At 42.5% G+C, this 26,544-nt stretch overlaps 1 protein-coding gene and 1 long non-coding RNA gene across 2 annotated transcripts in view; one reads left to right on the top strand and one right to left on the bottom strand.

The window, feature by feature from the left end:
• Window positions 1-1,573, bottom strand: part of KCNK1 (potassium two pore domain channel subfamily K member 1) — a 34,421-nt gene extending 32,848 nt beyond the window's left edge. Inside the window, exon 1 of the mRNA XM_065057780.1 lies at window positions 837-1,573. Within this exon, the coding sequence (XP_064913852.1) occupies window positions 837-1,191 (355 nt within the window). The 5' untranslated portion in view covers window positions 1,192-1,573. The remainder of the gene's footprint in view (window positions 1-836) is intronic.
• On the top strand, window positions 965-4,511 carry LOC110363414 (uncharacterized). The gene is made up of 2 exons (XR_010471498.1): window positions 965-1,101; window positions 3,966-4,511. It is a non-coding gene; the product is annotated as an uncharacterized LOC110363414 (long non-coding RNA).
• Window positions 4,512-26,544: the final 22,033 nt, after the last annotated feature.

The following is a 26,544-nucleotide window of genomic DNA, read 5'->3' as shown; positions in this document are numbered from 1 at the left end:
TATCAGCTGATTAGATTTCCCTTAATAGAAAGGATGCTCTTTTAGGGAAGAAAAAAAAAAAAAGGCACAAAGTATTGCATCTTTTATAGTAGTCTCAATGCACTGCCAAGACTCAAAGCCCTCTAGTTGGACTAATTTTAGGGTGATTCTTTTAAAGCTTTTCTTATTCGGGAAACCTTTTGTTATTCATTTCAGTGGGGCACATTCAGCTCACCACATCCCAGCTTCTCAGCACAAATGCCTGCACCCATCCTTTACCAGAAGGCTGCCCACCACAATCTTATGTGAAAAGCAAGTGCTGTAACAATAAGTCCTTATAAAAACTACGGCCAAAGGAATGCTGCCTCGAGCTTTTCAAAATACCACTTAAAATTGCTATTTGGAAGCAAGTAAGCATTATTCTTTTAGTCTTTCACGTGCAAACGTTAAACCGAAATTGACGGTAAAATATGAAACTGAAATTTAGCTTCGCTATTATACCCAGATTAGCAGTGCGTTCCCTCCACCCCCATTCGGCCTGAAAGAAACGCAAAGGAGACCAAAAAAAGCTTAAGACAACCCCTAAAAGCATTTAAAAGTTGGTAGAAAGAGATTGATTTTCTAACGCACCAACATTTTCAAATTACTCCGGAGCACAACCGCCGCCGCCCCCCCCCCCCTCACGCCCAGGGCCGAGGGGCTGGTGCGGGGCCGGCCGGCCCCGCACCAGCCCCTCGGCCCTGGGCGTGAGGGGGGGGGGGGCGGCAGGCCCCGTCCCCCAAGTCCGGCCGCCCCCACATCAACCCCTCAACCACCCGGGCCTCCCCGGAAGGCCTCCTGGACCGCGGTTCCCTTACCCGTGGTGGAGAGGACGGTGCTGGCGAAGAAAAGAGAGGAGGTGAAGTCCCAGTTCCAGTTTCCCGAGGCGTTGCTGAGCACCGAGACGCCGTAGTTGCTGGCCTCCAGCACCCGCATCAAGAACTGCTCCAGCTGCTGCTCCGACAGGCAGGCGTGCTCCTCCAGGAAGCGCTGCTTCAGCTTGCCCAGCTCCTGGCGCAGCAGGTCCTCGTAGGGCAGCTCCACCGAGGAGAACACCACGGCGCCGAACACCAGGTAGAGCAGGTAACCCAGCACCAGCAGGGCGAAGCACCAAGCCGAGCGGTGCTGCTCCACCAGCCGCACGCAGGAGCTGCCCGCCAGCGACTGCAGCATCTTCCCGAGCCGGGGCCGGCTGAGCCCCGGGCCGGGCCGCCGAGGGGGAGCGGGGTTTGGGCAGGGGGGGATGCGACCGCCGCCTGCCCTCTCTGTGGCCGCTGACTTTGAAGGCGCGGAGCGGCGGTGATGTGGCGCTCACGTGGCCGAGCGGCGCAGGTACCGCGGCTGAGGGACGGGCCTGACGCCGCCAGCCGCCCGGCCGCGCCGCCGCCTCACGCCTCTGCCGCCGGCTCCAGCGCCGGCTTCTCCCTTTCTCTTTCTGTTCCTTGTCACCCAGTAACGCGCGCCAGAACAAGGGGCCCCAGCTGACGTTCGGTGCTGCCGGCCGAGAGCCCTCCCTTCTCTGTGGCGGGGCGGCGTGCGGCCGGACGCCTCGCTGAGATCTCTTCCCCCTTCTCACACACAAGTGTCTGCAGATTCCCTCGCCTCACTGCCCCCCCCGGCCCCAGTGAGAAACCCCCAAAACAGCCATTCCTCCTACTGCTTTGGTTTACTTTGTGTTTTATCTTTTACGTTTGTGTGTGGTGATTTTGTTTTTTGGGTTGGGGGGGCAGGAGTTTGTTGGGTTTTTTTTGTTTTTTTTTGTTTTTTTTCTTTCGTATTTCAAAAGTAACTGGGCAAAGGAGACGAAGGTAATGCCGGAAACGGAGCAGTGTGAAGCAGGAGTCTGAATTTTGGTTCAGTAACGTGACGTGTTCAAGGGAGAACCCTGATGGGCTGGCCTTAGTGTCCCCCCTCAGGTCCACTGGGACATAACTTCAAAACGGTGCTAGCGAGTGTGCAGTTTGAACCAGGTGACCTCCAGAAGCCACATCTAAGCTAAATGAGTCTTTACTTCTGTGTTGCGCTCCTGACAATACTCGCTTTTTAATGTCACGAAGTACCTGGCTAGTGCCCAGAGCGGTGTCCACAATGAAGCCAGCACTCTGTGTGGTCCAAACCTGCAATCTTCTCAAGTTTCACTTAAAATACATCTTTCTTTGTCCATCTCTGGTCAGCAGTCACACAGTTAACCTGCCAGGAGGTTCCCCACCACATGAAAAGGAGCAGTGAACACTGTAGATTCTCAAAGTGTTCCTTAAGGTGACTAAAGGCAGCTTCTGTAAAATGAGAGAGGAGATTCCCTAGTCGCATCCAGCAGGGCTCTGCCACTTCCCTCTCATGTCTCATGTGATGGCAACTTGTACAGTCACAGAAACAGAGTAGTAGCTTGTAAAACAGAAACTTCCTGAGGCTGAGCCAGTGAGTTCAGAGTGTATTGAATCTGGCAATATATCTTAATCCATGGGGTGCCCCTCTAAGCTGTAAGGACTAAAATGGAAAAGGAATAGAAAAACAAAAGGCACAAAACGATTTTTCATTCTAGAAATGTAAAATGATGTGTCAACAATTCCTTTTATATAAAAGCTACACTGGGCTGTGGGATGAATCTGGCCTGGCAGAACACAGAACCAGTTCCCCTCTGCCAGTTACAGCTGAGTTGTGCCAGGGGTTTAACTCCCCACTCTCTCTTGTTGGATGATCAAAATCTACATGTGTTCCTGCATGTGGAAAGCAGCTGCTTGAATGCATGGTGAAGTGTCACACTTGGGGGATGTGATAGGTACGTACCTGACTGGCCTAGCAAGCAGACTCTTGATGCTATGCCAGGACTGCACATGTGTTCTGGCCTACAGATGTATGTTTGTTGTGTGTGCATGTGCAACTTTTGCATGCACGTCCAACTGTACAACTGGGGAAGGGGCACCATGGGCATTTGGGCATTTTGGTCAGATGATAAACTTTACCTCCATGGCTGGAGTCCTAAACTGTTGTAAGGTAAATGGTTCTAAAGTGCCTTCTTCATATGTATAAATTGTAGCACTGGGCAGAGGTGCAGCACAGTTAAATTAGGGGAGAAGTTTGGAATGAGCAACTGAAGAAAATCTGTGCTGTATATCCAGAAGTTAACTGACAGAAGGACAGACAAAGGCAGAGATGTCATGTCCTTACACCACCACTTCAGCACCTTCCATCAGCACAAGCGTATCTTTAAAATGTATGTTTTTGCTGTAAACCAGTGATGTGTAGGAAAAAGACGATTCAATCAATAGCAATGACAATTAATAATGGCTACTGACTGAAATAACATAATGCAGACAAGCTTTTGAAGGGAATATTCCAAACAAATGTTTTATTGCATTGCACTAAGACAGCATGCATTTAAGCATTGTTACAGAAAAAGAGGTTGAGGAACCTCATTGACCAATTTAGTATGCTTGGCTAACTCCATCCAATTACTTAATCACTCATCCCCTCAAATTCCAAATGACTGAGTATCTCCATCTATAATAAAAAAGCCATTTAAAACAATATATGTGACATACTGGGCTCCATTTTGATCAAGTGTACTTGGTTTGCCAGGTACAATAGGTTTTGTAATACAATTTAATTTATGGCAACATCTAGTAGGTACAGTTGCATTTGTGATAACAAATGGGCATATCTTCACTAGAAAACAGTATTTTCCCAACCTTCAAGCCAAATATTTATTTAAAGGTTTGAAAATGTTTGCTTAAGAACACACCTCTCTTTCAGCGGTGATAGGAAACTGTGGCTGCGTAGCTGAACAGTTTTATTTACTGGCCTCCTTCAGTTTTCCATTTTTAAGAACCACTCATTCTCCATTTTTAGAAGTCTCTCACACTTGGAGATTTGCTGGGTTAGAGAGAAAAGGAGGACTCTGCTGAACAGAACCCACTCCACTCTTATAACTTGTTTTTTCCCCACAGGTTTTCAGAGGCGTCGTCTGGGGGGAACAACAGCAGAGCAGCACATCTGCGTCACCAAAGTGTTCACGTTCTTGTTTCCAAAGCAAACGTCTGGACAGTTTGAGTTTTAGCTACCACTGTTTATGTTCGTGTTTGAACTCAAAGCCCTTAACATACCTGATAATTTAATTACAGAATTCATTGAGATAGATGTGTAGATAGGTGTCATAATGTTCAGTTTTCTGACTTCAAGTGATCATATTTACCATGACAATATTACACGTTAACGCAATTGTGTCATTCCAGTTTCCTTCTAAAGTATGCTGTGTCTATTTTCACATTGTTTTGCTAGTTAAGCAGCAAGGCACTCACGGACTGATTGTACTCAATTAAGTGTTATATACTGTGTAACAGAAAGTCACAACATGCTTCCACAAGGAGTGACTGAAATTCTGAAGCAGGCTGTAACAAGAACAGTCTTTTTCAAGCAGAAGTTTCATTCTGCTGTGATCATCCCTCTTAATAAAACATGAATCCAGTTAATAAAGCGTACCACATTATCACATCGCTCATTCAGTAGCTACACTCTGTGGTGACTGGGCTCCTTGCTGCCAAGGAATTCCAGCTGCTAGTGGGGAGAAGAAACCCACTCTTGGTAGATACTTGTGCTCCCTGTCGCACCAAACTCCCCTCTGAGGTACAAAAAATGCAAGTACAAGCTGGCTACCTACAAGGATAGAAGAAAAGACCAGCACTCTAATTCACACATAGAACTGAGGTAGAGATTGGTTTTGTGTCCTGGGGTGCCAGAAAACCATAGAGAAAGTTAGTAGTCTCTCTAACTCTGCTGCCTGGGGAGACAAGACAAATCCCCTGTCACATCCCTGGTTAGCAGCTTCTCTAGTGTTGTCCAGAGGCTGAGAAAATCCTGTCTCAGACATAAGAAATGCAAGGCCCTCTCAAAGCTGTGTGAATCACATTTTCTGTTAGGAGAGGTCAAACTGAAATAAAGAAGTTTTGTGTTAATGGCAGCCTATTTTTATCTGAGCTTTTTGGTTAACTAAAAAAATCTTTTATTACTCACACATTTCCAGTGAAATGCTGAAGTGTTCCAAACCGTGGAAGACAAGGCTGGAGGGGGATAACAGCCTGGCGGCAGACAGTGACCAGAGAGAGGGACAACTGTGCTCTAGTCTTTAGTGCAGTTAATGTAAATTATATTAGATGAAAATACTAGCTTTAGTGAAGAGCAAGAATAGTTCCCAATAATGCTCTAGTTCCCGGAGACTGGCATGTGCTGAATGGCATATGGCAAAGAGGAGATTTGATGCTCTGCTGCTCTGGTCACTGAGCTCTATGCCCTGAGGGGGGTGAGTCTGGGGGAAGGGAAGCACCCACATTTGGTGCTGCTACTAATATAAAGTCTATAAAATATTTTCATCACCAAAAAGAAATAACTGAAAGTAAGTCAAGTACACAGAGTTTCAAGTTGATTGAAAAGTATTTTTTATTCAAAATAGCTAGTCTTATGGCAAAATCACACACACAAAAAAAATCATCAGTCTTAGAAGAAAATGTCCTTCCTCTCAAAAAAAAGTATAAATAATTAACCTGGAGAACCTTAAGTCCTAGAAAGCAGTATAAATAAAATCAGTAACTAGGCAATACTCGTCCTGCCAAACCTGTTCTACTCTGGCGTACCTATAGCATAACCTTGCCATACACTGAGCAGAGGAGTTGGTGGTGGTGAGGAACAGTGGGACGAACAGTGTGGGAGCCTGTAAACAGTTATGTGCAGAGAACTTGAAGTACTATCAAAGCTGTGTCACCCTGACAGCTGAATACTGAATAGCAATAGGGAACCGATTTGTCCTTCGGGGTTTTTATTCAAATTTGGTGTGAGTATAAATTCAGTGGTTATAGCAAGTCTAAAGCCTGATTGATCTGTCCTAAATTATGTGTATGTGAAGAAAGATTCTCTAAATTCACTTTCATTAAGGATTCTGCCACATTTATGTGTTCCCATGAATTTTTTTTAATGAAACAGAGAAGTAAAATCCTGCATAACTTGCTGTATCTGTTAAATGAAGCCTGGAACGTAATACATTTCCTGTTGTAGAAGAAAATATATCTGAACAATTGTTTCTAAACACACAATTTATGGGCTTTTGCAAAAGTTAATATAAGGTTGTCTAGTGGCTCTGACTGAATGTCATGTCCCTGTGGGCAGGCAGGAGGTGCAGTTAAAAGAATCACATCCTCAGGAGGCACCAACACAAACGTAGTTTGTGAGAAGCAGTCAGATGGGTCACCATGTGTTCTGGTTTGCATGGGTAAGGTATTCTATTTTGGCTAAAGAGAATCATCTAGATTTGGGTCAAATAACATGAATCTTATAAAAATTTAATCAACACAGCCTGACTTTATAGGAAAAATTAATCTGGGATTCATTCCCGTCTTCATGTGGCAGGAGGATGGAGATGCGATAGGAGAGTACAGACATATTTAGGTCTTTAAAATTTATCACCAAGTGAGCTGGTGACAGTAGAAATATTGCTGTGGAAGAAAAAGAGTCAGCAAAGTCTGTGTCCATGCCGTTTCCAATATCCTGCCTGGCTGCATTCTACTTGAGAGGGAGGGGAGATTTAGTGGCTTCCTCAAAAAATCATTTTATGCCGTTAGCTTAATGGTGCAACACTGTCCACAAAGAGCACTGATCTGTGAGAGCAAAGGAATGAATGTACCTGGTTTGGGGGCTATATTTAGGAGAAGGTTTACGTCATGGAGTAGTAGTAGTTAGAATGAAGAAACTTTATATGCATGGTCAGGCACAATTTATTTCTCGAGTGAGTCATGCCTTGTTCAGCGTAAATGTAATTTTCCTTAGAGTTGCAATAAGTATTCATATTCGGCCAATGATCTTGTTGTCCAAATGGAATAACTGAGAGATAACAATTTTAATAAGATAAGCATTTTATGTCATGGAAAAAGTAATTTCAGGTGTTCTTGCTATCAGGTTTACCCAATGGCATTATCCAAAGAGGAAATTGGTCACTCTAAGAGGTGTAGGTCCACTGAGGATGAAGCCTGCGTATGTGTACATAAATACATACATTGATGTATATACATATATGTTTGTATATAATTGTATTGTGTGCTTCCTCAAACTCTTCACTGTTATATTCTAAGTTGTGCCATATCGTGGTAGAAACATAATTACCCATGATTTGTAGGATTGTGTTAGCGCTGAAGGAATGTAATAGCTCAGAGAATTCAGGATGTCAACATGACCTTATTACAGCATTACATTAAATACAATTCAATATTTTAAATAAAGTGACCTTGCCCTATGAAGTCCTGTGGCAGTCAGCCAACAGAATCAGTCTTTTAAACCTGGTGGTCGACGTGCTGAAAAGAGGAAAACCAGGCACTTAATGCTTTGTACTGAAAATAAGGGTTCACAAAATATTTTATTTCTCTTCCTACTAGAATTTTTAGTACTTCTTCCTCCTTCTCGGCAGCCTGGTGTTATAGATGGTTATGGAGGGAAATAAAAGAATGCAGTAGCTGAGGTGGACTTGAACAGCTGTGGGTGTCCAAGCCTCCCTCCTGATCTTATTACCTCCAGGACTGATCTTGGTTTTGTCTCAGAGACGTTGTGCTGGTTCTTGGGCACCCAGGAGGTGATGGCACCAGCAAAGCCCACCACCTTCCTCTGGGTCACTTTCAAAACACCCAGCCCCAGAGAAGGTTATGCACTAAATGACTTAATTGTGACTATGTTTTTCAGTAGTTAGACTGTATTTCCATGATTTCTGTTTTTTGTTTAATTGAACCCCAGTCCCAGTCTCTTAGTTTAGTGCTGCCATTGGGGAACATCGGTAGATCCTTTTGCCTGTTTTAATTCCACCTGCATTGCCTTAGAGTTTGTGTACTTGTATAATCAATTTTTTATGTAACATGCTGAGTTGGACTTGTGTAAACAGTGGTATGGGTAGAAATAAACCTGTACCCAGCAGTGGTGACATTTTTACTGACAAGTAACACAACCTCTCGCCCATTCGTGGAAAAGTCACATTAACTTGCCAAAACACCTTTCAGCTTCAGCTCCATTTGAGTCTATTTGCCTGGGCCCCAGCATGTGTACACAACACAGCGCTGCTCGCCAAGGCCTCCCTGACCTGGGTAATTCATTCAGACTGAACAGTGTGCACACTTGGACTTCTTCATCCACTCAAGTCGGGGTGCTGGAGCCTGGTCCTGACACTGGCTGCTCTTTGACTCTGCATTGGACAGTTGGGCCCAGGTGGCTGGAGCTGTTGTCGTTTGTAATGGTGAACTTCTGGATGCCTGCAACTGGCCTGGCCTATATGAGACCTTGCAGTAGCTACACATTGCCTCCAGGGCAAGTTACTTTGCTGAAGTAGGGAAGTCTGATGCTGGATGTGACTGCCTGTGTGTTGATCACACAGGGGCCACAAGGCAGATTCTTAGGATGACTTCCAGGTGCTGCCTAGACGCAGCCCAAGAAGTAAGGGGCTCTGGAAGAAGAAAGGTTGCAGCTCTGGGAAAGGATCTCTCCTGTTGCAGCCATAGCGGATAGCTAGGATGTACAGCAACTTGGCTTTTCAGAGCTCTAGACTCACAGAGAATTTAAATTCTAAAGACAGATCCATCTTACAGATCATTGCCAGTCTCTAGTATATAAACCATACTCTAACCCAGATCCTCAGCTATACCTGAGAACAACCCTTGTGTTTGATCTTAGATATTTACTTTGCTGGATGGATCCTATAACCTGAAGGACATTAATGCTTATCTGTAGGCTGGCACAAGGTCCAGTGCTTTCCTACAGCTGTCCTAGCGGGATGGAGAACCTAGGCAACCCTCTTCCCTAGGCTATAGTGAAGTAAAGCAGGAGTTCCTATTCACAGATGAGGAAATACAAACAAAGCCTTCTAATCTGTGATACTCCTACCTAGCCATGCTATTTGGACAGGTTCATTTTCTAGGCAACCCTTCTGCCCCAGCAGAGTTAAATTTTAATGAGTGCGATTCATTGCCTTGCTGATCTAATGCCTGGAACAGCCCATGGGTACTATTGCCACATGTACCTGCTATAAAGAATACCAAAGCCTACTTCAGTGACCTGGATCTTTTGAAAATTTAGTCCTTTATTTTTATCCACTTAGAAGGAACACAAGCTGCAGTGGCCTACTTTTTCTCAACTGTGTCATCTGACTCATCAATCAAAACTGAATTTGAGTCCTATTTTCACCTACTGATTCTCAATCAACGTAACAAACCTATCAGAAGTACAAAAGGACAATTTTATCACTCGACCCAAGATAACTTTGCAAATCTTGAGTTTTGAGATATTTTAAGGGTTAAGATAATTACAATTTCAGCAAGGCCAGATTCTACACTTTGCCCTGAGAAGATACACTTGGATATAAAGAACACCACAGGACAAGAGAAAAAAGTTCTGTGGAGTAAGAAAACTTTAATTTGAATAGATTTTATGCTATTGGGTTGGTTAATTTTTAATAGAATACAATAGCATTATCATTCTATCCACTTGTCAGAGTGCACTGTACACTTTTGTAACATTTACCAGATGTCCATGAAGGCATGTGTGCTGAGAAAGAAATACAAAAATTGTCTGGCCTACAGCTGGTTCAAGAAATAGCTTAAAATGTAGGTCTATCTAGAAAAACCTCAGTTAAAAACCTGACAGGTTTTTTCTCCCGTACTTTCACAAATGCATGAAGTGATTAAAAAACAAGAACAACCACACCACCACCATCAAAATCTGTTTTTCTTGCTGTTATGGCAAAACAAGTATCAGTGACCTGATCCTATTCCATCTGGCTCCTGAGACATAAATGGGAAGCAAATACAACATGTGCTAGAAGATCATTTGGCCTCTTGAAATCTCTTTCCTAGAATCCAGCCTGCTGTCCTTCAAACAAGTCTTTAACCATGCCAGGAATAAAGAATAAAAGACTGAAAAACTGAATTTCCAGGGAAAAAGAAATTTCTCACAGTGCCACTGTTTCTCTTCTGATTTCTCACACCTGATTTTAAGACAGATCTACAAAACGTTTTGAGAAGGTGGGGCCGGGAACGAACATTTACAATCCTTTTGAACATTGCCAGCTTTGGATTTTGATTTTGTGCTGCATTATAATTTTCTCTACCTCTCCCACTTCTTTGTTTAAAGTAATGATACCTCTACCTGTTCTTGCTCCTACCTAAAGTCTTCTTCTCTTACACATGCCATAAAGTGAATCTAGGACTATATTTTCATAAACAGGAAAAGGAAATTAACACTATGCATATTTCTGAAGCTGTCTTTTCATTAACTAAGTCCTAAGCATTCCCTCAGTGCAAATAACTAATGATAAAATCTTAAACCAGGCTGCAGAATTGACTATAACTGAATTGCTGTTAAATTAATTTTGGGACAGCACATGTACGACTTAGGAACAAACTTCCTGACAGGCTTTAGGCTTTAGACAGACCTCTGTTTTCTCTTCAAGTCAACATCAGATCCCCTATAAACACAAAACAATCAAAATATTAATATTAAATTTGTAATTAATAGTACTCAGATATATCAAGGTAAAATTGTTAACATCTATACTGACTTCAAGTATGCTTTCGGGGTCATGCATGCGCATGGAGCAATTTGGAAAGAAAGAGGACTCTTGAACTCTCAAGCTAAACATATCAAACATGCAGAAGAAATACTGAAACTACTGGAAGCAGTACAACTCCCTGAGAAAGTGGCGATTATGCCTATTAAGGCACACCAGAAAGTGAGCTCGGAATTGGAAAAAGGGAACGAGCTGGTGGACAGAGAGGCAAAACAAGCAGCTAAGCAAGAGGTAAAAATAGAAACTGCCCTAGTCTCCGACAGGCAGGTCTCTTTGGAAGGTAAGCCAGAGTATACTAAGGAAGACCAGAAACTTATTATAGATTTAGAGGGACCATGTAATAAGGAAGGCTCACACCCTGCAGGGAAAACTTATTGTTCCCTCCAGAAAGAGGTGAGTGTGGTGCGGCCTCACCTGGAGTACTGTGTGCAGTTCTGGGTGCCACAGTATAGAAAAGATCTAAAGCTGGGAGAGTGTCCAGAAGAGGGCTACGAAGTTGCTGAAGGGTTTGGAGAGGAGGCCATATGAGGAGCAGCTAAAGTCACTTGGTTTGTTCAGCTTGAAGAAGAGGAGATTGAAAGGAGACCTCATCGCAGTCTACGGCTTCCTCACAAGGGGAGGAGTAAGGGTAGATGCCGAACTCTTCTCTTTAGTGACTGATGACAGAACCCGAGGGAATGGCAGGAAGATGTGCCTGGGGAGGTTTAGGCTAGACATTAGGTAAAGGTTCTTCACCCAGAGGGTGGTGGAGCACTGGAACACGCTCCCCAGGGAGGTGTCACGGCCCCAAGCCTGACAGTGTTCAAGAAGAGACTGGACAACGCCCTCGAACACATGGTGTAAACTGTGGGGTTGTTGTGTGCAGGGACAAGAGTTGGAGTCGATGATCCTTGTGGGTCCCTTCCAACTCAGGACATTCTATGATTCTAGGATTCTATGATATTGCCACAGTGACAATTACTCTTATTTGTGTTCACTAAGTAATGTGGAAATGTGCTGGCATGCTGCCTCCTCCTGTATGGTGACATATGGCCCATGTGTGACTATTTCCCCAGGCAAAGGGGACAATAGACCCAAAGGAGCCTTACACAGAAGGACCTGTACCAGCCTGGTACCTTGGGGAAGACGAGTGGCTTCTGGGTAGTTTCCTAAACACCAATTCAGAAAGTTGAAGGTAGGCACTTTGAAATTTTTAGCCTCAGGCTTCTGTCTGCTTAGACACTCCCATTCATATTGTGTGATAGACAGACATTATTTCGGGGGAACAAAATGTGCTGTTACCACAGGATCGTATAAATCCTGTCTGTCTTCTGGGAATTTCAGCTTGAAAGAAAAGCTGGATGTAACTATCCTAAAGTGTTAAATATTTATGAAAAATATATATCACGGCATCCTACATACAATCGTTCAATATACTTTTGAGACTTTACTCCCCAAATACTTCCGTATTATCTTAAGTTGTTGACAAATGGCACAATGTTTTGCAGCAGGAAAAGATCTCCCCTCCAGCCCTCAAATCAACCTCTTAGGACATATTTCTTCTGCTTGATGTTAACACAGAAAACTGAATTTTCACCTCAGCATTTTTTACTGAAATGGCTTTGGTTATGAAAGTAGAATAATCAAGAAAACCATTTTAAATATAGCTTCACTAAAGTACAGAGGAAATTACATTGTCTGCTGTGTATGAAAATCTGTCTATAATTACATTTAAATGTCACTCCTTTCAGTGCATTTTAGCATTTCTGCAGACTGTAGTCCTTATGACATATATAGTTTCAGAATATAGCCTTCATTTTATGAAAATTACGACCCCACGGCATGCATTCAGGACAGTATGTCTTTGTATTAGCTGTGAAAGATAATCTAATAGTTGATACAGTTTTTGACTAGTTTCCTCTCATTCCAGTAGCATAATTTGTTATCATTTGCTTTACTCTGCATCCTGTAAGTTTGGGAGGAAAATGATTCATCTATAGCTAAGGACAGTACAGAATTTTGATATAAATATCTGTATTTCATGTTTTACAAGTGATGCTTGTATACATGAAATACTATTTATTCCATTTAAACAGTAGTGGAATTTCAGCAATTGTAATATTTTCTTTCATTCTGTGGTCTTACTATACAAATAAATTAAAAAGTTATTGAAAATGAAGATATTTATATGGCTGTCCTTTTGCAGAAAAGATGCTAATTGACCAGAATTTGTTGGGTTTTTTCATTATGTGAAATACCACAATAATGCCATCACTTATAAGATTAAGTTTTCCACTTGCCCACTTGCGATGGCTGTTTCCAAATTGAGGCTTGTCTCTTTGCAAAATAAACTGAAAAGTAAAAAGCTATTCCTAAAGAAAAGACATCATATTGATATTTCATCTAGTTATCAAAACATTGCTGTGCTTTAATGCCTTCTGGGTAGTAGTGTGTCAACAGGGTGGATAGCTGGAGAGAGGGGCCTGGCCCCTGTCCACCTCAGCTCCCTGCCACGTGTCCTGGTGATGTGTGCTCCCGTAGTGGGAAGCCTCTGAGATCCTTGCACCCTCGTCTTCCATCCCACTTCTAACATTTGACCAGCTCGGATATGGCCTTCAAATCAGTCTCTGAGCAGTGACAGGGAGTGGAGGGAATGGGCAGTAGTGATGCACAAAGTCAGGCCTTTAGCCAGCATTGATCAGAGTAAACAAGACCAAGGCAGATGGCTTATCCCACCTGCATTTTAGGTGTAGGTGCCTCTGAGAAGGGCAGAGCTGCATCCCCCTGCCATTCTCAGACGTTCAGCCACTGCTGGATTTTTGTTTAAACCTTTTGAAACATAATACAGTGGAAATATTTTCCCTTCAAGACATCTGGTTTTCAGAAGCAATAGTTCCCCTTGTTAGCCAGGAATGAACTGTAAAAATCACACCTCAGTCCAAATGAATTCTGACTGTACTTGAAACTTTAACCTAATTAAACTGTTAACTTCAAACTCTGGCATAAAAAGAAGAAAAGAACATTGTCATTTTGACATGAGGCAGGTAAGGCAGCTTCTCCCATTTTAGCACATTTTGTACCATACAATGGTGAGTTCAGATATTTCAAATCTAATTAGGACATATACAATGGACTTTCACTAAATTGTCATGTAAGTAGAGCCTTCATTTCCAGCACAAGCAGCTCAGGTGACCTGCTCTGCCTGGCCCTTCTGACTTCCAGACAATGTGACTGAATGAAAGACAATTTCTTTTATCCAGAACTCCTGGCTCCGAAGATCTGTCACTGCCAACAGCCATGGGAGCAAATCTTATGTCAGCCTGAAAAATAAATATTGAAGAATAAATTGAACTATAATAGTGTGTCTGTCTGGTTATTTAAAAATATATGAACAAAGAAAATGCAAAGGACAGGAAGCATCCAGGAAAGGTTTACAGAGATTATTCAAAGGTGAAGAAATTGAAAAGAAACTTCTTCTTCCAGAAACATCCTGACTCAACATCCACTGAAACTAAAGAAGTGGTTCCATCCCTTGCCTTTGAAAGTCTCATCTGTGTGTCTTCTCAGACACATCATTTGTGTCTTCTCAACCACAACTAGATAGTACCTAATTGCCTTTCTTGCCTATATGCTCATGCTAAAGCCTATTAATATTGCCCAAATAATGTAAAGGGAAGGGTCTTGGGCATGTAATGATCTAGCCTTCTGACCATAAACTTTGAAGGAATGGAGCACAACAACTCTATCAACAAATGGAGTGAGCTAAGATTGTCCCAAGAGGCCTTATTAAAGTTATGAGAGAATTACAGGCACATTCAAAAGCTTCTACTGAAAATTACTATTGAAACCTCTGAACTGTTATGAACGTCTTTTGGCGATACTCTTGAGACTTCTTGTAACATTCTACAGAAGATGCAATTCTCCTTTAAACTCCACATGGTGCTTCAAAAACCTGCAAGGGTTATAATTTTCTAATATATATTATTGTATTGAACAGTTATATTAAAATGCTCTTTCAAAGATAAAAGTAATGCAGAAAAAAAACAGAATGCAAACTCTTCATTATAAAGAAAAAGTAGAAAGGAGATAGCTGAAAAATTTTAGTATGCATGTATCAGTAAGTATTAATATTGTGAAACTCAAGGATTAATAAACAAATTAATGACATTAAACACTCACAGCAATCTGCAAATAATTGCACATTAAAGGCTTCTAAAAGTGGCTTGGTGAAGTTCTAAAAATTATCACTAGCCCTGGATATCTCAATTACCACCCAAAGCTATGGAGGCCAAAATTTTACTTACAAATACTGCTGTCATCTATTTGTCTCAGCAGCTCAGAAGGCAGAAATATTCTTTACAACTAGAACTAAAGTTCCTTGTATTTCACCTGAATTTGTCATACTGGACAACGTCACAAGGATCTATTTGGGATTCCTCTTGACTTGTGGTTTCTGCTGAACATGTATATAGGTGTCAAGCTTGAGTGTAGAAGCAATGCAATGATTTCCAAAGGGCTTTGTGCCTGTGCTGATAAGACCTGCAAGTGCACTACAAGGACACGTGCAACCAGCTAAACTCATATCTTTCTGCTCTGCAGCACCAAGTCTGATGAGACAAAACGCTATAAACGTCTCTTGCATTATAGTCACTCATGAAAGTGAAGGAGGAAAGGAGTGAAGGAGGAGGGAAGCTAATAAATGATGTTTCCTACATTTAGTGACAAATGTTATGAAAAACCCCACAGTCCTTTGTAACTGATGCTTTCTCCTTGCCTGTCATCTGTGTTTATGCAGTACCTATCAGTCTTTGCAACCCTCAGTTCTTGAACTCTTTCTCAAAGTATCTAACATGGGCTTTATTACCAAACACAGAGACCCTTCTCTTTCTTTAGCCTTTCAAGAAATAGTAGGGGAGGAGGACTGGAAATCTTCTGAAGATTGGAGGAAACAGATGCTGAACTGGGCAGGATGGGTCTGCTATGAAGTTGTGGGTACAGGGAAGAGCTCCCACAGGTGAAATGGGGACATGTTTGCAAACTCAGCCCACCCCTGTCAAACAGAACTTCTGGAGGAGAGCCCATTTCAAGCCAGATCTTCAAACAGGAGGAGGTCAGGTTTGAGTGGATCAGACACCTTAAAGAGCCCAGGCAGACAACAGAAAACTCACTTTTACAGATATCTCCTGGCATATCAGTCATTTAGACATGAAAGTGACTGTATGAGCCATAGTCATGGTTCAGTATAGAGCTAAGCTTATTTTCTGGTGAGAGGGCAGCTTGCCTGCAATTAGATAACCCTCCTCCTTTCCCAAAGCACTCACTTTTCTATTTTTTTTGCTTGATAAGAAAAGTTTAAGGGTTGTACTTCAGTAGTGACTCACAGTGAGGAACCTAGGGAGCTTGGTGGTAACTTGAGTGAGTTCTTAAGAAGCACGATAGTATAAGTTATGAAAAAATGCTTGCTGTCTACACAAGCTGGTAAGAACTAGCTGTGATGAATGGATAAACCTCACTTACGTTTTGTATCCTGGTGTTTTGCTACCTGGAAGAAGTCAGTGTGTTTGGGCTTTGAAACTGTATCTGATCTTGTATGTACTTAAGGAAAAGAGAAAAAACTGATATTACAGTTATTTATATAACATTAGCCTGTGATTATTTCTTGCATGGAGAAAAATGTCCCTTTTTTCATGGGAGTGCCTGTGAATATGAAAGGCTCTGGGGGATAATAACACCCACTGAAAAGTTGGTATTTGGGATTTGTCTAATCCCTGACACTTCTGTTGGATAAACATATTCTGAGAGCTAGACTCACAGGAATAAACCTTGCTGGGTGCCGTATCAGAGCGGGTCTGTTTCCTCTGGAAACTAACTTTGAAATGCTAATAACTTTTTGAAAGTTATTTATGAATTATTCCATGCAGCTGCTCCATTTCTCATCACTGGGATTGCCCCCATCAGGCAGGGAGAACCTGTGGGCTCCCACCTGTGACCAGTTGCTCTTCAGAGCTGGTCAGGGCATTCTGTATAGGAAAGGCTTCTCTGATACCAGCACTCTGGCTCAGTGGTTGTCAGAAGCTCCTGGCTGCCAGTGAGAAATTTAGGTAATTATTTTCTTCCTCAATAGATTTTCCTGAAGAAGCAGAAATAAATGAAGTATATTAGCTTGTTTTACAATAAGTCCATCTTGCTTTTACTGAACTAATTACCCTTCAGTCATATAACTGGTTATACTTTTCTAAGGCATTGTGAAATCTGTTGAATCTGGAGCCAGAGTAATTATGACACCTCAGATTCATTTGTGTTTAAAAGCAGTGACTGTTCGTACAGCTTGTATTTCATCAAAGAAAATCAGAGCATTTTATATACACCACTGCCTCTCAGGACAGTTGAAGAATAAATTACTGATAAGAAATATTCTTACATTTTAATGTTACACACTGGCTTTTCTTCTAAAAATGTTTTCTGAATATACAAATACCTAAAAGCTCCATTCTGTGCTGCACAACACACAGTGTATGAACAACTCAATAAGGTTCAGGGTAGGAAGTGAAACTAGTTGCCAGTAAAAATAACAGAAAACATTCTGAAATGCAAAAAGTAAATACCCAAGTAAGAATTTGGCAAGGATGTGAAAGCTAAAATCTCTGCACTCTTTGAAATGAAGTAATGCCATTTTCAACGACCGCAGTGTCAAGGGCGTTCACCTACAACTGTTTAAACACAACTCCTGTTAACACAGGGTCAGAGAGATGAGTCATACAAGGTGAAGCAACAGTGAATCACTGAACCCACCTATAACAGGTGCCCTCTAGACTAGTTAGGCATTAGTGATGTGTGACTGCTCTGCTTGAGGTGGTACCACCACAACGTCCGGAAAGGACAGGACAGGCTTTCTCTCTGTTTGCAGGAGACAGCATGTGCTCCCATTCTGGCTCACACAAAGGATGCGCAAACATGTGTAGAGGAAGGGGAAGCTTTGGGTATGGACAGCCAGCCACACCGCTCCATCCCTTCTCAGGCTCAGTGCAGTAGATAAGGGTTTCAGGTACAGGCAGGCAGCTGGTGAGGGTTTGTGCCACACAGGAAGCCATCTGGACACCCTGCAAATGCCAGAGGGGCCAGTGCTGGGGCAGGGAGAACTATGTGGTGCCTGTGTGAGGGCACACGCCAAAGAACCCACTGATTATTGGCAGGGTGATTAAACCAAGGCACAAGGAAGCTGAGTACTTTTGGTAAAATGGGCAACTAGCTGATAAGAGAGAGAGAGAGAATATTCTACAGGCAGAGAACTGAGACAGTGATAAGGTGTATAAATTAAACACAGACGTGTGAGACAGCTAAGAAATTAACTAACATCTCCTCATTCCCTGCCTAGGTTCTTAAAGCAGACAGCGTGATGTGCTCCGCTCTGTCCCTGCAACCTCTGTGAGAGGCTGTCCCTGCTGACCAGTGTGCACTGCACTGCATGCTAAAAAATACTGTGCATGATTAAAGGCTCAGAGCCAATGGGGTTGTAGCAGCCTTAATTAAAAATGCAATTAAAACCCCAGAACAAGTTATTGTTAGCCAAAGGAGCTAGGAGAAACCAGAAGGTTGGTCTAGGCTTTTTTTACCTAAAATATCGGAATGGGAATGTAGCTAGAGAGATAACGAGGCAATTAGAAACGAGAAAGGAATGAAATTAATGATGACTCAAAATGGCTGGGAGAGCTTTTTTTTTTTTTTTTTAGATCTGTCTATAGTGTTTTAAAAATAAAAGAAGTTTGAATATTCAGGAAGTCAGAATGATGCTATAAAATTAATTGTTGATTAAGAACATAGAAAGAGTAATTAGGAAATGTAAAATCTATGATTTAATGGATCCAGAAATACATATCTCAGAGGAGCTAGAGGAACTGGGGAATCTGAATGGATTTGGTGGGGTGCTGTAGGCTGTTTCCAACATCTGGCTTTATGTACCTAGTGGCAGTGCTAAGTTACTAGACTCATCCCTCTGTAGTCATGGTGAAGGAATCACCTCCAGAAGATAATAGTACAAACGAGGATCCAGGAGTCTCTGAAGGGGCCCAACTCATTCACCTGGGCATCTGAACTAGTGCCTCCATGCAAGTGATATGAAAGTCCCCCTTTGTTTCACACAGCAACACTCCATGGAGGGACCAGGGGAAATAGTGTTTTCCATCAGAGATGGATGTGATGAAACCTGCTGCTGCTGATGCTCCACTCAGGTTATTACCCTGTTCTTTTTACCAGGATGTTAGAACCTTATTGATATTGAGTTCACACAGACTTTGTATTCCCTTAACTCCATCAGCTTTGAAATGAAAAAAATGAAGGAAACTCTGAGACAGAAACGAGGCATCTTCAAAGGGCAAAGCTGCCACTTCAGCTGCTTGTATCAGCACTAAGCTCAGAGGGGTAAACTTCAAAGGGACGGAAGCCTTTTTTCTTCAGCAGCTGGATGAAGCCAGCCTAACACATATCAGCACAGATATGGTTTTCCTGACTCCAGAGCTAAGAAAACATCTTTCATGCATCCAAGGACTGGGAAGTCAAAAGTGATTCCACCTTGATTTCATCCTTGTGCCTAAATCCTTTAATCAGACATGGTCCCTGGCAAGAATCTGTTTTGTTAACAGGAACCAGCAGAGAACTGTAGAGTTGGTATACCTCAAAAAGATCCTAAAATAGGATCAATCTGCTAAAATAGCCAGTGGGGAGACAAAATACCCAGAAATCAGTGGTTCATCCTTCCATTGCATACTAGCCTTGCCTCTTCCCTCACTGCTGAATATTTATGCATCCTTGATCATTTGCATCTGCTGCTGCCTGGGCTCTGAAAGCAGTGCAAGGTAGTCTGGAGGGAGCATTCCAGTCTTTGCATAAAGGAAGCCCTGGTGTACTGGTGTGAAAAGAGAGAAAACAGCTCTGACAAGCAGACCACGTATTAAATATTAAAATGCTACTTACCCCAGCTATTGGGGTCTTGTATCCAGCATTAGTACACCATGTGCTATCAACAGGTGGCGCCAGGGTGTTTAATAGAGCAAAGGGAAAAACTATTTTGTGTACAGTTTGGTTATTTGGTTGGTTTTGGTTTTGTTTTGTTTTCTTCCCTATAGACTACTAATTAAAAACAAACATTAAAAAACCAAACAAAACAACAAAACCACCACACACAACCAAAAAAACACCAACACACACAGAAGAAAGTGTTTTCTTTGCTCCCTTGCCCCTCCTTAAACAGCCCAGCTGGGACAGAGCTGGCTGGGTGCTGCTGTCCCCCCCACCGTGTCCAGCCTTCCAGCTCTGCAGGAACATCCCAGAAAAGGGCAGGGTGTGGGCAGCATGCAGGCAGCATGTTCCCCTTAAGGTTTTAAATTGGAGTAGGGGTAGAGGCCTTAAGCTCCCAGTTCAGTCTGGAAACAGGCATACAGCCACATCACCTTCCATCTTGGTGACCAGCAAAAGCCATCAGTGGGTAAGGTGGAACAACAGAAGACCCCAAGCCACTGAATGGGCAAATAATCTTTATTCCCTTCTGCTATCAGGGCCTGTTCCCACAGGCCTCCACCCTACCCATTAAATCAGCTGGAATCAGGCTAGGAACATCAAATCCCAGTGGCCACCCTTGGCTGATTCTTGTTTATGCATGTATGCAGGGGAAGGCAAGAGAAACTTGAGTGGCAGTTTTAAGAGCTTTAGCCTCTCTGGAAAATTGTGCGGCAGCCATCAGTGGCAGACTTTTTCCTTGGCCATTTTGCAGCCTTGAACTCTCATGTACTTTCCATTTGTTATTTTACAGGCAGCATTTTAGCATTTGGTCAGAAGGGAAGACCTACTGTAGGTAAATGAAAGATAGCTGATCAGAATATCGTAATTTAATTCTGCAATGAACACCAGCTGGTCATCTATGCCTTTCTTGTTCAGAAACCCTGAGGATAAATTTGCATGAAACTGTAAATGCACACTGAGAAAGCAAGCAGTGCACCAGCTGGGAGAAGCAAGGGCCACAGCAGAAAGACAAACTGGAATCCATTGGTCAGTTTATACAAGGTTTAACCAATCCATTGGTTATTACAAGGTTTAATACCTTGTACTTCTTTAGGCAGACCCAAACAGTGTCCCATTAGCTTCTCTGACCTGGTCTCAGTGTGATCCCTGTGACTTTACTGGCTTTCCCTATTGTGTCAGCAGATGTGGGAATAGAGGCACAGTTTCTTCTTCCACAAGATGCGAAATGCATCACACTCTGCCCTAATGAGGATGTTGTTCCCTGATGTAATCTCTCTCTGTGTTCTCAGGGATCAGACCCACTTTTTAATGATCATCTGCAACAACCTCCAAGACTGAGAGACCTTCCCCACTCAACTTACCCCACTAACTTGTCACTGTCAGAGAGAGATTTATGAAGCACCACAGGTAACCGGCACTTCCCAGTACATTCTCCTGTGATTTTCTGACAAGAGATGTTAGAGTGGATACCCAATTGTGTTGTTACACAGCAGATCAGATACAGCCCCAAGACTTCTGCCATCTATGAGTAGAAGTCCTCAGCACTGAACTCATGTAGGAGTTTATCACCACCAGCACTCATTCTTCCTTTAGGTGTGGGTGATGTTGAAGGCATGCAAAAATAAAATTCCACATTAAATTCTTGCTACTAATCCATGCCTTATTTCAACCCTGCTTAGTAAACCCTTAGTGTATACCACAATCCTTTGTTGTTTTACCAATAGTGCCTACTATAAAGGAATCAGATACACTTGTACACTCAGGTTCCTTTACCCTAATCCAGTGACAAAAAATAAACGAGAAAATGTTAAGAAGGGCTTTTCATGGATTTGCATTGCCTGATTATCACAAAATCATTGCTTCAGTGCACTAAAAAATCCACTCCTTAATCAGTATAATTAAAACCTTATATACTTCTTCCTGTTTTGCCTGCAGAGTGGTCATTTGTTAAATTGCCAGATAAGGCTGCTGCATCAGCTTTGTATTTCAACCTGATTTCACGGTGTGATAAGACTTGCTAGATCGCCCTCTGTGCTTGTTTGCATGTAGGCGTGTCAGTCCTTTTTTAATAACTATTGTACTAAACAGTCAATTTCAACCAAATCTTTGGAGGTCTCAAAAGTATTCTGGTCCTTTAAGATTTACAGCAACAGAAAAATATGTGGAGAAGAATGTTCTGAATGTTTTATGAAAGAATTGTAAGCACCATCCACCTCATTAGACGTAAAGGAGTCCACAGAGGAGCCCAATTAAATTCTGGTTTACCACAGATAACAGAATCATCCCACATGGACAGAATCATTGCAAAATAAGAAAAACAGGGACCTCTTGAGGGCTTCTAGACCAACCAAATGGATAAATGATACTGTGTCATACCTTATAAACGTTTGTCTAACCTGTTAAAGATTTCCAGTGCTGAAGTCTCTCAGGGCAATTGCATGAGCACACATCTTCATTCCCTACCATCTTGTACGACAGCTGAAACATTGTAAAACATTAGCGAACCTCTATAAAATATGGTTCAAAGCCTGCCACTCTTGGCTGGATTTGCATTTCAATTTACAGCAGCCTAGGAAAGGAAGGTAAAACAATGCTATGGCATTGATTTCTCTCAGGGACATGATAGTTGCATAAAGGGCTCTGCTAATTATAGCCACCAGCTATCAATAGACTCAACAAAAGCCACAGCAGCAATTTGATGCCTACCATAGCTCTTTAAGCTGAAAGCATTTGTCATGTGTAAGAATTGATTTTCAAAGGTAATGCCACAGCAGCCCCTGCAATAAAACACAGGTAGACTTGACTCTGAAAGGTCCTTTGGATGGTGAGTTACTGCCAGAGCCTTTTCCTCCAGCACACCTTGTTTTTAATTGATGGGACTTCTCAGAAGGTGGATCCATAATACATTACTTGCTCAAATTCAGAACTTTAATCCCAAGGGAGCTACCAGAAGAGTTCCCTTAAATTTATGTTGGAAATTATGTGGACCTTCCTCAAGGGCAGAAAGTGCAGTACTTAGGCAGAAATATACCGATCAGTAAAAGACTAAGAATGTAATTGATTCTCAAAACACCAGTACCTGTTTTGATAGATAAAGGCAATGGATGAGGCTAGGTAAAAATTACTGTCCTCAAGCAGAATTTTTACTGCCTAAATCTGAGGTTATATTTGGAGGGATATGTGATATTTTTATACATACTTAAAAGCAGTGCCTCAAGATTGGGAAGACTGTGAAATGCAGTCCTCTCTCGTTTCCCTGACTAGAGGGAGTCCTAATTGCTCACTCTTTTACTTCCTTCTGAGCTGACACCAGACTTCTGCCCACAGTCCATGTGGGTCCCTAGGCTTGTGTGTATGTACACTGCAAGGTTTGGGGAAAGAAGTAGATGAAGCAATATCCATGAAAAACAGTCTAAGGAATTTTCCTGAGCCAGATCTTAGCTCTGTGCCTCTCCCAACCTTTCCACGGGAGTGAAAAGTTCCATATTAATTTCTCTCTGGTGAAAACCCTTGGTTCTCTTTTCAGCATCTTATAAAACTCAAAACTTCTGCTACTACAAGTTGGCACAAGTCCCTCTGTGCCAGGGGTGTTGTGTTGGTTTCTATCAGATTTGGAGCTGCCATCAGCCTGACAATGCAAGAGGGTAATTCCTCAAATGAGTGAAATACTTTATAGAACAACAGAGCCATGGCATTCATGCTGTGCTCTCCCTAAGACTGCCTTCTTGCCAAAAAAATGACAAAATATTTAAGTATAACATAACTTTTAAATTGTTCATGGCATTTGGATTTGAAACTCTAAGCAATAATTATGCTAATGAGAAACAAAGTATTTTCTTGGCAGCAGAACACTTTTTTTGTTGGCATTGTTATTGACTTGTTTATTTGTTGCTTTCTTGTCATCATCTCTGGCTTCTATTTGTATGCAGTAAGTGCCATTTACAGCTGTCCTTGAGAAAACCACTGCAGCTTCCAAAGATTGCTTTCTCATTTCTTTTTTTCTTGTTTCAAAAGTAACAGCTTTTTGTCTTTTCAGGCCTTCAACAACTGCACACCACATAGCTATTCCCTGAGAAGGGTAATGACTTTGTCAGCTGCGCGGTACAGCAATGCACCAGGGGAATCAATTGGGGACTTGCCATTACAACAGATACGAGAGAAACGAAGTGCCCGTCCAGAGAGGCCTCAGTATTGGGTTGATTGATCACATTCCCATTTCGGTTCTTAATTGTTCATTGAGCAGGGGGAAATGGAGTAGATCCAAGGGGGATCTGCAAAGGAAGAAAGTAAATTCTCAGCCAGAGCTTGCTGCAGAGAAATATACTTCTTCAGCTTATACATTTCGAGCATAAGCAGCAGCTTTATGTGAATGGAACCATTGTCATAGGAAGGTCACTTGAGAAATGGATGGACCAGACCCAGTGACCTCCTCTGAAGACGGGTCTTTGCTGAGCTGGGTGCAGGGAAAGCTGGCCTGGGGTGGGAAGGCAGGGGAGGAGAGGCCGGGCAGCTGCACAGTGCCTCCCTGCAACACGGCCTGCAGCGGCCACCACTGCAAACACTGGCAGCAGAAAGGCTGCAGCCCCCACAGCTTCTGCCCTGCTAGGTTCTGGGCTGTGTAGAGATGATTTCTGCCTGTAGAGGAGTCCCACCTACTCATGGAGGATCTTTAGCCTCTCAGAGTACCGTGAGGAAGGGAAGCAGAAGTTCAGCTCCAGGGCAATGGATGCCTCAGTTCACTTGAGTGATGGGTCAGAGAACTGTCCTGCTCATTAGTGTGGTCTGCAGGAGCCAGAAAACCCCTGCTGTGGGAGCAGGGTCACGAGCTCGGTGGAGGAGCACTGGTGTACAGTGACTGTGACATGGACCAGATCTTTACATTGACCCTTTAAAATGGATGTGACGCTGCCTTCCCCATCACATCTGTGGATAAATCACAGTGGGTTTTTTGGCATTTCATATTAAGATACAACAGACTCTGTCCTGTGACACCTGTTTCAAAGAATATAAATAGAAAGTGAAACATTTTGCTTTTTTAAAATTTATGTGAGTTCCTAAGATTTTGATAATATTTTAATGGAAGGTCTAATTAGTGGGTAATTGAATTAAAGGTTATATACTGCAAATGCAGTTCATTAAAGCTTGAATTTTAAACTACTAATGCATGTGTAGCTGTGAGAAATGAGAAACAGAGACGTAGAACGTCTCCTGGATCTATTGTCTCTGCGCTGCATCTCTAGCATACAAATAAATGACATTCATTTCTTCTTTTTGTCTTTGGGTAGATCACCCGAAAAATCTATTATTTACCAGATAAGTGAATCGATAGATGTTGTTTTTCTCCTTGAGCTAGATCTGCCTTAAGCACAACATGGAAAACCTGTTTTTCGATGCATGGAAGTTCACGAGCATTAGCACACAAAAGGGTCACTATACAAAAGCTGTATTTTCCAGCACTTTGTGTTCCACGTCACCATTTCTACACCTTTGTGTATACTTGGTGAATAGTCGTGGTGTTTTTTAATAAAGAGGATATCTGAATTCTAAAGTTACAGAATCATCTGCAATTACAAGAGCCACCGAGTGACCAAAATAAACCTTGTTGCTTGCTTCAGGTTATGTCAGAAGCGGCTTTCTCAGGGCCTGGCACTCAGCAGGCATTTCTGAGATCTGGCCTGCTGCATGATGAGCAGCTGCTGACAACAATCCTGCTACCCCAGCACGTCTGTTGCTCTTTTGGCAAAGCCCCACCACCTCTGGTTCTGCTCCTCATCAGAGGATCAGACTACCCAGGGCACACTGCTGCAGGGAAAACAATGTCTCGGTACAGACACATAAAATAAAAACAACCAGGAATCACGTAAGAACATAAACTTCATGTTGACAAACGTCAATGCAAGCACAACCTGCTGGAGATTAAGGCTGTACTCCCTGACAGATACATTTCTTACTTTTACACTTTGGCTTTGATTCTTTCCTCCATTATTGCTTTACTCAGTAGTTACAGCATGCAACAAACCTGTGATGTTCCAAACATGAAAAACAAAACAGAGATCAAAGGGGCAGGTCACCAGCCCCATAATGCAGCATTGCACGTACAAGACAGAAGATATTTCCGTGGGGCTTGGGGTGGGCCACTGATGTATCCCAATTTGCTCCTTGATACCCAGGTGAGTAGAAAGGAAATGAGTTAAGAAATTGATGCCACATCAGTATCTGTTTCCTGCTAACACCCAGTCCAGGTAATCACTTATACCCATGCCCAGTGTCTGTAAAACTCGTTTGTCCTGAGCTGCACTGCAAATCCATTTTGAGCTCATAAGGGACAAGCAGATGAAAGCTCAAGACCAACATATTTCTGTCTGCCTTCATGTGTCATTCATCAGTAGCCTCACGCTTCAGAAAATTCAGGATTTTTGTTTTCAGCTACCTGCAAGAGGCAGCTTTTGTGTTCAGCTGGGGGTTACTCAAGAGATTAGCCTCATGGAGAACTAATGTCCCCTGAGCCAGCCTTCTGAAACCTAGGGGTGATGGAAAAGCCCACTGCCAATGATATATCAGGATTTAGATTTCCTCCAAGGTGTGCCTTGAAATATATCCCAATCCCAGAACAAGAAGGTTCCTACCTTCCTACCTGAGGACTTTACACTGCTTTTAGGAAAGCAAATAAGAAGACAGTGATATGCGACTCTACCCCAAAGTCTGAGTTCATTTTCAGTTTGTTGCTGGATGAACATTTGGATGATTGTTTTTGCTGCACTACGGATTTTTCTTTCAGTTTCAGGAGTTTGAGAATCAATTTTCCATAACTGAGTAGCATAGCATCTGTTATAGATCTAGGAAAGAATTATACCAGGTTCCTTGAGTGTATTAATAGCTGGTTTGTAATTAGTTTAAAAGAAGGATTAGGTGGCGACAGGTGGCAGTCACTGGACAAATAACCTTCA

This window comes from Columba livia, chromosome 3, assembly GCF_036013475.1.
Source record: "Columba livia isolate bColLiv1 breed racing homer chromosome 3, bColLiv1.pat.W.v2, whole genome shotgun sequence".
NCBI classification, from domain to species: domain Eukaryota; kingdom Metazoa; phylum Chordata; class Aves; order Columbiformes; family Columbidae; genus Columba; species Columba livia.
The sequence above is the reverse complement of the archived record's forward strand: the minus strand, read 5'-3'. Positions and strand labels throughout refer to the sequence as shown.